Raw genomic sequence first — 13904 nt, forward strand, 5'->3', positions numbered from 1 at the left:
ATTGCTTAGTCCTAGCAAAGGCTTTCTGCAGGGTAGCACTTGGCTGCAACACTTCATGGAAATCACTCTAGACGGCATGGACCTTCAGTTTCTGAGCCTCAGTTATGGTTATAAACACAGTGTTATTTTAAACACTTCAGATTAATAGTTAAAAGGGTGGACTTTCCAAAATTTGACTACCACAGTAAGGATGTAAAAGATGGGAAAAACTGGACCTTGCTGATTTTCAGATGTCTCAAGAGAAAAGGCATATTAGGCAGCTTCTTCTAGTTCAATGCGTAAAGGACTAATGACCTCCTTCAAAATCATGCACTCTGAAAAGATTAATCTGCTCTTTGTTGACTATTCAGCAAGGCAAGCACACAGTGGTGATCTGGTAAAGTTTGTGTTTGAATAGCAAAATTTAAAGTCAGCAGTTCCCTGTTTGCCAGTTCATATAACACAGAGAAGGGTTTAAATACTCTGCTAGTGCTGCAAATAAATGCATAAGGCAGCTTGCAGAATCACAAAAGGGTTGAGGTTGGAAAGGTCCTCTGGAGGTCATCTGGTCCAACATCCCTGTTCAAACAGGGTCACCTAGAGCAGGCTGCCCAAGACTCAGGCTTTTACAGGTCCCATGTCACCAGGTCCCCTGTCTCATTCAGCAGTAGGTGTGTATTTTCCCTAGTCTTCCTTTTGTCACCTATGTATTTATAGAAGACCTCCTTGTTGTCTTTGACATCCCCCACCAGATTCAATTTTAGTTGGGCCTTACCTTTCCTAACCTCATCCCTGCATGCTCTGTATTCCTCCCAGGTTAGCTCTGCAAAAAAACCACCCTCAAAGCACTCAAAAAGGAGTGTGAATTTGTTATTGTTTTAAAGCCATTAGAGGAGAGAGGAATAAGCAGTGGGATTTCTATTTCAAGCTGTCATCATCTGACTGAGTCTTCTCTGAAGCAGAATCATGTATTGAAGTCTCCAGTGGCAGAGCTGCACTGATAGAATTTGGTCTTCACTACATTTCCTAATGCAAGACAATGTGTGACAGACTAAATCCTATGAGCAGATGTACCACCATTTTTCCTGTCTGAGATCATACAAGTAGAAAAATCAGCTTAATTTATTTATAGAAATTCAGTGTATGGCCAAGTTAGCTTTGAGGAACAACTAAGGAAAGGGAAGCAAACTTGTTTAAGAAATAAATCATTGCTCCCTGGAAAAAATAACAAGCACTTTTAAATATGTATGTTGTGTGTCTATCCCTTTTCTCCTTTTGTCATGGGACTTCACCAACTCACAGCGCAGTAGGGACTAGGCATTATCACATTATCTTTGGAGTCATTAAACACTAAATGAGACTTCTACATTCTACTGCTAATAAGAACTGATGACACAGCTCCCTTAGGGCACCTTGGTGTTATCCTGTTTGCACTGAACAAACTCCTAAAGAGGTATCATTATATAGGATTTGAGAGGAAAAAGTGACAGAGATTGATATTAGTATCTGTAAATCATCTGCATGCTTAAATAAGGAGCTTGGTAGTAATGCCTCTAATTAAACCTTTGCCAAAGGTAACATTTCTGGTATTCCTGTTGGTTCCCAAAACCAAAGCTATCATCGTTACCTTCTATTGCAATGACAAACCCCTCTTGCTCTCACAGAGATTTGGGTTGGTTCTGTTCATACTAGAGAAAGGAAGGATCCTGAACACAAAAGAGTGAGATCTACGCCTTCTCCCAGCCCTGCTCATACATAGAACACATTCAGCTGTGTGGGAGCATTTCTTTTTTTGGCAAAGGTAACTCATACCGTGCTTGCAGAGAAACTTGAATGGGTTTCTGAACTGGTGTGCATCAGGCTATCTTCTAACTAGCCAGCAGCCTTCTGGATGTTGAAGATCCTAGCTAAAGAACCAAATGTCTGTGTCTGTCTGTGTGTATAGATGCATGTGTTCTCACCTAGGAAGAGAGAGTGAGTGCACATGCAAGCGACTGCCTTTCGGAAGAGGTGAGATTACATTAACACTTGTATAATTACCCTGAAGATGTATGTATTATACAGCTTCCCCAGGACACCCAGTTCAAAGGAAGGGTGGAAAAGGAGTAGCCTGCAGTATTACAAATCTGCATGGCAATAACATCCTTATACAGATTTCAGCAGAGCTGAACTTTCCTTAGCTCCCTGTGTTTTCTTTAAGCTGAACTTGTTTATAAAGCGTGCGCTGAAAGCTAATGAGCAGAGCCTAGCTTCAAGCATAGCCTCTGGTCAGCATCTTCAGAGACTAATATTTTATTCCCCCTCTAACTTCTTGCCAGCACAAAAAACCACCTGCTAACCCAAAGCCATGTGATTTTCAATCCACTTCCACCTTAAAACCAGCAGAAGCCCCATATGTTTCTTGTCTAGAACGCAGTAACTATAATGGCACTCTAGCAAATATGCTATTACAACACCTGGTTATGTCTGAAACTCTCCTTGATGCTTTGGGAAACAGAGTAATGTCAATGAATCATGTTCAGTTATAACACAGCTATTTCCGAACTTGTTTGATGTTTAGCATTAGACGAAAATGATATGCTTACTCACCATAAAGGATATATGCCAAGCCTACTGACAATGAAGACAATGGCAAACGTAAGGAACAGAAGGTCACTCAGTTTTTGATACTTGCAATAGTTTGCCATTTTGGCAGCCTGTAAAAGAAAGAAATGTCTATTTACTTCTGTGAGGACAACCGAACTCTCCTGCATTGCGCTGTAAAAAGAAGAAATTAAATTTTGATGAAATCACTAACATTTTTATTGGTCACCTCCCAGTGACCTTGTAACTCCTTTCTACCAAGCAGCTGGAAAATGTCTTCTCAGAAAAAAAAACAAACAGACTGCATGAAAACAAAGGTACTTCTTCCACTTGTTCCATCTCCTTTTTGAAACTCTAGAGTTTCAGATTCACAAAATGTTTCTAAACCTTCTTTTGAACTCCATTATATTTGTGCTATTTTTGTCTCCAGCCTTTTAACCTACCCATCCCTCGCCTTTCCAATATGCTATTCTTCTGAATCTGACCTAATAAAGCACTTCCTTCTTTCCCATTGGGCTCCACTTTCATTTTCCCCAACTATCCGTCTTCCAGCCGCCCCATGTTCTTCATCTTCTAGTACTTTTTATATATAAACTTCGTCTCAAATCCTCTATTATGCCCGATATCCTATATTCTCCTACAGTCTCTCTCCTTTCCTAGCCTCTACGGAGCAGTTTCCACCTCTAAGATTATACTCCCCTCCTTCAAATCTTTTTCCAAGGTTTTCTATTGCTTCTCTTTCTTCCTTGTCCTCTGTCATTTTTGCTCTCCCAACTTGTTGCCCTAAGCCTATTTTTACATGCTTCTTTCATATATCTTCATGCAATCTTTTGATTCCTTCCTTGGTGGAGGAGTCAGCTATAGAATCTTTAATCAAACTGCTCTTTAAACTTTGATCTTTCCTGAAGTTGCCCTGTCCTCTTACCTCTGGAGAAAACAACATGTACAAGCAAGTTTGTTTTAAGGCATCTATGCTTTTTCCAGAGTGTTCATGTGCATTAGCAAAATTACTTATTTTACAGCATTTGCTTCAAGGCAGGAACAGTCTTTCTTTATGCTTTGTGCCAAAAGTATACAGAGAGTCACTGCATGATGAAATACACGAAGAGCCTGGTTAAGTGTACACTGTCTGTGTCCCTCTGAGGGGACCGTATCCAGCTACCTTATTTCAGAAAATGCTTACTTGCACAGACTTTCCAGAGGGCTAAGAGGGAGCAAAATAACTACAGTTATGCATATAGAATACTATTCTGAATGCAGAATTCAAACCAGAGAAGTCTCTAAAACGGTGAGAGACAATCTTGCATTGTCTAATTTTATCGGTATGAACACAATTAATCTGTAACTGTTGAATGCTCATGTCAGACAATCCAGAAGCCAAAATCAACCTGCACTTTAGGATATTACATACTGTCTGCAATACTTCTGTTCAAAACCTGAACATAAAGGATATCCTTACTAACAGAAAACAAATTAGGGAGCTCACAAAATATGAGGAAAGCCACAAGCTCTGCAAAGAAATCCCATGACTTCTGAATCAGTCTTATATTCTACTGGACACAAATGAGTTTCCTAGCAGTTTGTACTCACAGTCTGGTTTAGGGAAAAAAGAACACTTTGGATGCCAACATGTAAAGCAGAGGAGTTACTAACATCTTGATTTTCAGATGACTGAAAGTTCAGCTAGGAATCTTGGATGTATTTTCATGGTGGCAGTCTAAAAAAGTTGGTTTTATAGTGTGTGGAGCTGATATTGCCATAGCAACTTGTAGTAGTATCATGCCATTTCTCAAAAACAGAACAGCTGCTGGGTCATCAGTTCTCAAATAACAAATCTGCAAACAAAATTGATACAGAAGTACTAAAAAAAAAAAAAAAAAGGGGAAAGAGAGTGTGTTGCTGGATGGAATTTGGCCACCTAGGACAATACAACACAATTTTCAAAGCTTAAAAACTGTGACGAAAGCTGAACAACATAGCTCTTACAGAGACCCTTGCTGGTCTATTTAAACCCATTTTTTTTTACAGTGCAGCTGTTTGCCTTGGTCTAAAGTGTCCATTCCCTGCTCTTTTTGAAAAGTGTGTTAGGAGATAGCTGGAACTTGACAGGAAGGATTCTGGTTCAACAGTCAGCTATGTGAGGCTCATATACCAGAAGCAACCAACTACTTCACATCCATACACTGACATAAAAAATGTCAGTGTTCATTTGAAGTAGGAAGGTAATTGAATCTGGAAGGTCTCAAGGTCTCCAAATTGGTGGGGTTTTACATACTGTAGTGGGTTAATTCACAGTGTTTCCAACCCACAAGCTGTACTGCAGTGCAAAGATACCTAAGACCCCTCAAACAACTTAGGGAGGATGCTGAAAATAGCCTCTCAGTGACCTAGACTTCAACTTAAGCTAATGTACTGGTTTCCTAGGCAAGCAAGTGACTCTTTGCTTGGTCTGTTCTTCAGTGGCTTAAGATAACTTTCACTGAGACCTAAGAGAACAGCCATGGATTCCTGGAAATCACAGAATCACAGAATGGCTGAGTTTGGAACTGACACCTGGAGGTTATCTGTCCAAACACGGGCACCTAGAGCAGGTTGCCCAGAACCATGTCCAGGTGACTTCTGAAGATCTCCAAGGGTGGAGACTCCACAACCTCTCCAAGCAACCTCTGCCAGTGCTCCATCACCTGCAAAGTGCTTCCTGATGTTCAGAGGGAACCTCTGTTCCGGTTTGTGCCCATAACTTCTGGTCCTGGCACTGGGCACCACTGGAAAGAGTCTGGCTCTTCTGTCCTCTTTGCATTCTCCCTTCAGATATTTTTATACATTGACAAGATCCCCCTTGAGCCTTTTCTTCTCCAGGCTGAACAGTCCCAGCTCTCTGAGACTCTCCTCACAGAAGAGGTGCTCCAATCCTTTGATTTTCTCAGTGGCCCTACGTTGGACAGTTTCCAGCATGTCTCTCTTGTGCTGGGGGGCCCAGAACTGGTCAGAGGACTCCAGGTGTGACCTCACCAGTGCCGAGCAGAGGGAAAGGATCACCTTTTCTGACTTATGGGTGATACTTTGCCTAATGCAGCCAAGAATACCACTAGCCTTAGCAGCAAGGGCACATTGCTGACTCACATTCAACTTGGTGTCTGCCAAATCCTGGTTCCTTTCCTGAAGAGCTGCTTTCCAGCTGGGTGGACCCCAGCACATACTGCTGCCTGAGGCTGCACAGGACTCTGCATTTCTTGTTGAATTCCATGAGACTCATCAGCCCACCTCTCTAGCCTGTCAACGTCCATCTGGATGGCTGCTCAGCCCTCTGGCTGAGTTGTCCCTGAATGAGACAACATTTTCCCCCATTTCATCTGTGAATTTACTGAGGGTGCACTCTACCCCACTGTCCAGATTGTTAATGAAGATGTTAAACAGGATGGGACTCTTTATTGACCCCTGGGGTACTCTGCTTACTACTGGCCTCCAACTAGACTTTGCACCACTGACCACTACCCTCTGGGAACGGCTATTCAGCCAGTTTTTGATCCACCTCACTGTCTGCTCATCCAGCTTTAGCAGCTTCTCTATGAGAATCTTACGGGGCTGTCCCAAGGTTTTACTGAAATCCAGGAAGACAATACCCACTGCTCTCCTCTCATCAAATCCTATGACTCTTCTTTACATGCAGATGTCTTAAAGTCCATGGAAAACAACTAATTTCCAGTATTTCCACCAACACTTACCACTTTTTGCAATAATAGCAAAATGACTGCATCCTCAATCAGATTTTCATTGGGTGTATTCCATGATGAAATAGGTAGGTGGAAAAAGTCTAGTGGCCTCTGGAAATAGCTTTCCATTTCTACAAATATGTAACACATAAAACAGGTCAGGTGCACAACTGCACATCATGGCAAGAAATTCTACCAGCTTCTTTTGCAGCTAAATATTTTTCTTCCTCTGCATTGACTTTCCATCACTAATGTCCCAGAGCATACGAGTCCATCTTCTCTCCTACAGCACTGGGGCTGTGACCCACTGCCCTGGCAGAAGAAAGTCTGTTGAGTGAGTCATAATGGCTCTCTTAGTAAATGCTTCCCTGGGGTTGTGATTCTTGTTCTTTATAAGTGACTTTAGTATTTCCAGGTAAAACAGACTGAACAAATTGACTAGGAAGACCACTAAAGACTATGTCTCATGGGGAAATGTATTTGCTGAATGTTTTCAAACCATGTGAGAATAGCAATTTCTCTTTGTCTTGGGCAGTGAATGAACAGAGGAATTGATCAAAAATGTATATCTCAGTGTGCTCAAGCTAAGGTTTTAGCTAGCCTACTACAGCTACCCTATGGTAGTTTTCTAGTTCCACAAGCACCAGTCTGATCTGAAATGAGCAAGGTCAAGTATGTCCTTCTGGTGGCAAGAAAAGAGGAATGAATAAAGTTTGGGGGAATTCACAGGCAGCAGAATGGATATACACAGATCTGTTACTAAAACAGAAAAAAAATGTAAAGATGTAATTATTTCTAACCACAGAAATACATATTCTATGTTACCTTCTGCCTCAGGCAGTCATGTGACTTCTACATTAAGAGCAGATTAAAAAATAAAAACAGTTGCAGCATAATCAAATCAAAATAGCAGGATTTTGATTCTGAGATAGGTGAATCATACAGTGAGGCTGCGTTGTTGCGTAACAGGATCCTTGAAACTACTTGAAAAATACTTGTAGACAAAACAGTTATTAATTGATCCTGCTGGAGAGTTCACAGAGCAATCCTAGCATTACTCAGAGTAGTCTAAAAATGGATACATATACAGGATGAGAAAATCTCTAAATTGCCACTACAGAAGTTAGAGACCATCTTGACTTAAAAGAGTATCAATCATCCCCTCTTCTCCAAAGCAAGCTGCTTCATACTGGCATCTAGATGAAGAGGCACAGGAACCTGGAAAATTCTCAGGACCAGCACTGAGCTCATTGCCTTTGCACAGACCAGCCAAGAAGTTGGCCAATGCCCTCTGCTCAGCAAAGCACAGCAGAATCAAATAATGACACCTTGATTCTTTGAAAGACAAGATTCTCCCTCAACCCATCACTTCAGAGTGGTCAAGAAACAGAAGCTTCCATCCCACACAGCCATCACTTTTCAGATTTCACAATCTTTAACTTTTGACTTTACCATGTGATATTTAAAATCTATGTGTAACCTTCCATGGCAAGTAATACGTTACCAGACTCTGCTCTATACAAGCAACTTACCAAGGGATAAACCAGCCTGAAATCACAAACATGCACTGCTACAACTGTAATATATTTTAGCAAGGAAATGTGCTATATTAATCACCACTACCTTCTTGAACTGGCCTCTTTGCTGAGGGAATAGTTGTTCTGCATAGCAAATAGATTCCAGCCACTGACAAGTGAGCTCTCAGAATAGTGAATACCATGTAGAGACACTGATGACACGTGTATTTTCTCACCTCTAGGACAACATCGGCCGCATCATGGAGACATAAGGTCAAGGTTCCCACTCGTGTCAAATTGGTTACGTATGAGAAGGTTATCAAGGTGACTGTTACAATGTGATGTGTAAACATGATGCCAAAATCCTGGAGCAGCAAGAAGCAGAAAACAAAAAAAAAACAAAAAACAAAAAAAAAAACAAAACAAAAAACAACAGTGAACCAAATAGTGAAATTCAATATTCTTATACAAAAATGGATGGATATTTTTAAACCCAGCATTATGGTTATGTTACAGAAAGATCCTGCTACTTAATACATATATTTCACTTAGACTGAATAAAGTGGTCATTGCATGTTAACAAAAGGCAAAAAGATTATTGAAAGCTAGGAAATTCCTACACTTCTCAGTTCATAGTAATTTAACCAAATGAACCTTTTATGACTGGTTACATTGAAAAGCCTCATGTACTTAAAAATAAATTACACCGTATTTCTTATACACCAATCAACATGCAGCCTGCAAAATAATGCATCATTCACAAGAGTTCAAATAGCTACAGAGATACAAGAAACATATTTCCACCATGGTAAGAACTGTTGACAGTCACCTGCCAAGCACAACTGAGCAGTTTCACAGCTGAGAATCCCAGTTCCAGTTTTTCACTTGTATGTTTTTACGGAAGCTGCTTTGTCTTCACACAGGATCGGTGTCAGAAAAGTCTTTAAATTAGCTGGTGCAGCTCCTCCTACTCGGATCTAAGCTACTGCCTTCCAAATGATGCAGATTCACTGGTCTTAAAACCAGTAACTCACAGAGTTATTTGGTCAGAAAGTAACTGTTACTATTGAAAAAAAGTGGGAACAGTAAAACTCTTGGACCATAAAATTCCCAGACACATGCTGAGGAGCAGGCAAAGCAGAGGAAAGGACCAGTCTGCCTGGCCTAAGCTCCCAGGCTGATTACTGGGAGAACAGAACCTAAAGGGATGAGATTCTTCTCTGTAAGGCACCAAATCAGTTTAAAAAAGAAAAAAGAAAACAAACAAACAAAAAACAGCTGTGAGAATGTAGTATCAAAACCCTAAAGAAAAGGTCACCAGACATCATTTGACTGGGGAGTTCCTCCAAGCATCAGGTGCCCACCTAGCAGAGCAGCTCTCAGCAGTGGCCCTCATGCAGGGCTGTCTGAGGGAACAGATCCAGGAAGCCATGAGAAACAGCTCCTCCAGGCAAGCTCTTTTTCACCAAGCATTTCAGGAGGCAGCGTTTGGCTTTGTGGCAGCTGTTGTGTGCCAGTCCTGCTGAGCTGTCTCCAGCTGAGTGGCTCAAAGCAGAGAAGCTGAAGCTGTGATGTGCAGCCTTTAGAGAGGCAGAACCTGGCTTGCAAAGGGAGGAAAGGTCTGAGGCTCTGCAGGGAAAGTGCTGGTGAGCTCCCACTAACACAGGGACAGCTGTAGCTACAGCTGCCCACTGCTCTCTCTCTCCAGTGCTGGGAAGAGTAACTAGCAGCATGCTGCCTCTCCCTGGGAATGGAGCAGGCACCTCTGTGTTAAGGGAATGCTGTGCCACTTGTACTTCCAGTACCAGCACTCGCCTGCGCTGCATTGCACACCTGGAAGCTGTGCAAAAAACCTGCAGCTGGAGCCGACACACTACCCTTGTAGGGAAAGGACCTCCTCCCAGGAGTTGAGTAGCTATCAAGTGCTACAAAGCTCCTCTTTTCTACAACTACTCATCAATGGGCACTGCCAGTATTTCCAACACAAAGATGAAAAAACAAACAAACCCACAACCAGACTAAAAGCATAAAATTGTATCCTAGTTTGATATACATCCAACATTTCTCAGCCAGATTATTTGGTCTCCAGCAGTCTGAAGCATAATCATATACATTCACCAGGCATCTCAAGCCATTGCTTTAAATCCATTTTCTTAAAGCAGAATGAATAAAAGGAAAAATATAGGCTGTTTTTCTCTTTTTGAGGGTCTTAAGGGGGAGTGGGGACATGATATCTTAGTCATTTCAGTAACCAGAAATCCCCACGTAGGGATCACTTGACCTTGCCATAATCAGAACAAGAAAGCACCTACCCTTTTCCCCAGGAGTAGAAGTAAGGTGCTAGCATTCCCATATGGCCATACTGCAGCCTAGCACTTTACCTGCTTCAGCTGCAAATGCTATGGCACTGTTCTTTATTTTCCTGCTAATTGCAATTACATTTGCACGTTAGCAGTCCAAATGAGCAAGGAAGCCAAGCAGAAATTCTCCTCTGTTTTTATAGATGCCACATTCATGTTATGCAAACACTACATTTCTAGTCCCTCTTGGGAACTCTTCAAGGCTTTCCTGACAATATGGATTATTTCTAAGCAGACCTAATGCTCTTGGGCAGCAGTCTTCTGCACTTCTGCATGAGACTACTTACAGAAACACTGTCCAGGGAACTCCTTCCCTGATAATGTTTCTTAAAAGAGACAACTGTCTGACCCTGCCAGCTCTGAAACAGAGGTGCTAGACTGACCTACTGAAAACTGTTAGAAGAAAGTGGCAGTGTGACACTAATAAGAATACTCTTGTTGCTCTGGTCCGTCCTTTCCCATTTGTGCCATTTCTTCATGTCAGTAATTATTACTATACTTGGAGATGCTATGTGTTAGATTTTAATTACACATAAAGGTAATGAATACAGAGAAACTGATGTTGCAAGTCTCCATAATGTCAAGAGGTACTCGTGTTCCCAGCTCACTCAAGCACTTTCATCCATACACAGTAGATGAGTAGCTGTACAAGAATGGTTTCTTTTTTCCTTTTAAAATATATTTTGAACTGCATGCATGTTTGCACAAGATGCCTTTATTTACAGCACAATTATAGCCTCCAGCTGTAACTTCTTAAAGATGGCATGTGCCTGTACATGTCATGAAAATATGTGGCTAATGGGAGAAAGACCCTGCTCCTGACACCATCAGTGGAAAGAATACAGTGCAGACAATGGAAATCCCCATGGGTCTCAAGTTTGACACAAACCCTCCAGAAACAAGGTTTCTATTACTCAGGTTAGCTTAACATGTCACAATGACTATGGCACATAAAGGCCACTAAAGGGCAAAACATTGTTGGTCAAGCCAGCTCTTGGAAATGGGCTATGTCAACAAAGAAAGAGAATATGATCAGCTAAAGGTTTTAACCATTACAATTCTTGTGAAGTCTGCAAAATGTACACAGTCTACATTTCTTTCCTCTGAAACAAATAAATCAGCCCTGACTCCTATTTTTTTTTTTTTTAACTGAGTCTGAAGAAAGATCTAGGATCCAGAAAAATATAGCATATGTTTTCTAGAACCAAAACGGAATATTCAAGAAAATTAGCAGCTACAGATTATTTTACTTTGGGGGATGAGTGCAGAGTCATTTTTTTAAAAAAGTAAAACACAGAAGCTCTAGGAATTGCCAAATGTTTGGAACTAAAAGGTGTGAATGAACAAAAAGGTCTAGATCTTCTATTAACCTGTTAAAACACTGACTGAGGTAGAAGTTTTATAAATTCCCTTAAATACACTGTTCAAATGTATTTGTAGCAAGCAATACTTCAGGTATTCAGAAAGCATGTTAAATAAGCCTCACTGCTTTTAAAACTTATCAGGGGCTTGCGAGAGTAAAACAGTTCACCAATCCAATTATCTTTCTCTGTGTTTTACAGAAAGGAGTATGGGAAGCTGGAGAGAGAAGATATAATAATAATAAATAATAATAAAAAAAGAAAGATACTAGATTGTGATTTTTGAAAATGGATGGAAACTCTTAACGGTAGAACATCATTACAGCAACAGAGTAGATGTTTATGAAGCAAATAACACTCCATCATGAAACTGTAAAAGTTAATCTACTCAGTTCACTGCTTTAACTTAATGCCAATAGCAGGTATGGGCAAAAGTCTTAAAATTTTGCTCGTATCTCTTCAGCCAGACAGAGATAATCTGGTGGAATTTATAAAATCTGAATAAAGATAAATAAATGAATAAAGATAAACCAATTGGAAGTCATTTTAAAGTCATGAATTTGTTGTTAGGGAAGAATAAAAGACTTTGAAAACAAGAAGTAGCACTTCTCTTGAGCTGCACAAAGTAAAAGACCAGTGCTGGAGTTACGGCAGTGCTGATCACTAGCACTTTCTGAGAAGACCTACAGCACCTTGCCTTGAGAAAGCCAGCTGCATAAAAGCAGTTGGCTGAATTCCCGCAGTGCACAAGGCTGCCAGGGCACTTTTGATCCTCCCAGACTACAAGACAGTCCCTGTTGAATTTAAAAGTATCTAAAATGATAACCACAACTTAGATAAAAGTATTCCTCTCACAGTAACAAGAAAATATCAACAGGTTTCTAGGGCTGAGAACTGTTAATCTGCTCTGCATAAACTGTCATGAAGTATTGCCATAATGTCTGATAATAGCTGGCAAATATCCTGCTTCTTCCAGGTCTCTATCTCATATCGTATACTGAGTACGTTAAGAAGTTTCCACACTTTTCAAACTAAAACTAAACCTGCTCTTTAAAAGAGAACTATGATGGTGCTGCAAGAGCTGGTGTCTCTGTCAAGCTCATACATCCTGCAGGCTATGAAGCGTTAACTCAGTTGGCACCTTTACTTGCTGGCCTAGTGAAGTGAGGGTCTCGCAACACGTAGAGTAGCTTAGGAACATGGCCTTCAGGGCCAATCTGTTGTGACATTTCAGGTCTCAAAATCTTCCAAGTGCATCAGTCTTGGGCCAATATTACGCTTCTTGCCCTTGCCTTATTTGACAGGTTGAGAACTTGTAACACTTTTAGCTTTTCCTTGTTGGTATACATACCCATGTATTTGGGGCTCCTGAGTGTCTGATGTGAGAGATCCGGGCGTTGAGGCTCATCTCATGTTTTCCTAGCACCATCTGTGTTCCCACTAGCCTGATACATTGTCTGTCTGATATCCTTCTACATCCTGAGCTGTCTTGTCAGAGAGGACATTCTGGCGTTGTGCTGTGTTCCGGCTGACGGCTGCCATTGCCCAGGAGTGTGTGCTACTACTGTTTGTCAACTACTGTAAGCTGCCAGCATTAACATTTTTCAACTCATGGGTTTCCTTGACAGCTTGCATTTTTGCCCCTGGACACAGCAGTTTTACTGTCTGACACCAGCACATGGCCACATTTCTCCAGTCTGACCTTCCTAGTTATCAATTTTGTTTAAAATACGAAAAGAACTGCCTCCACAGTGCAAACTGGTTGGTGATCTCATATTCTATTTACATATATGGCATCTCAATCCACTGTCTCCTGCAGGGTGCTTATAATGAAAGGCTTTTGACTTGCTATCACTGCACTACAGATACTGTGCTCCCGCTCTGTGGGACACTTCATGCTCAGACACCGCAGATGTATGGGATGCTGCTTTGACTTGGTGCTCTGGGGTCAAGCGCTGCAAATCTGTGACAGGAGTGTTATTTAGCTGTTAGCAATCCACTTCCCCACCTCCATCTCCCCTTCTATTTCCACAGTAGGCTGCTGAGAAACCTTCTCAGTAGTCATATGTATTTGTGTGTATAAATATATATATATATAAAAGTCATTTATATATAACAGAGAGACAGACTTGCAAAAGATTGTTTGCACCTATATATGGACAGGATCAGGCTTTATCTCTGTGCTCAGCTCACCAATGGGAACAAACTCTCCAAGTCACAAGGGAAATAGCTATTGCATTTTCCCAGGAGACTTATCAAAGAAGAAAGGTGTTACTGACTGTCACAATGGACCTTTTCAGAATTGTACTTCACTATACCTAGGTGTTGCTCAGGTCAGGAATCAATTAAATATTATTTAAAGATGTAATGTTGCAAATGCAATGCTGTTCA

General features: G+C 41.1%; 1 protein-coding gene across 2 annotated transcripts in view; it reads right to left on the reverse strand.

Moving 5' to 3' along the window:
- The window catches only part of CERS6 (ceramide synthase 6), a 123664-nt gene that overhangs the window by 21936 nt on the left and 87824 nt on the right, over window positions 1–13904 (reverse strand). For both annotated transcript variants that reach the window (XM_048061374.2, XM_048061375.2), the window contains exons 7-8: window positions 8029–8157; window positions 2569–2675 (exon numbers count right to left, since the gene is read on the reverse strand). In XM_048061374.2, the coding sequence (XP_047917331.1) occupies window positions 2569–2675; window positions 8029–8157 (236 nt within the window). The remainder of the gene's footprint in view (window positions 1–2568; window positions 2676–8028; window positions 8158–13904) is intronic.

This window comes from Anser cygnoides, chromosome 6 (genome assembly GCF_040182565.1).
Source record: "Anser cygnoides isolate HZ-2024a breed goose chromosome 6, Taihu_goose_T2T_genome, whole genome shotgun sequence".
NCBI classification, from domain to species: domain Eukaryota; kingdom Metazoa; phylum Chordata; class Aves; order Anseriformes; family Anatidae; genus Anser; species Anser cygnoides.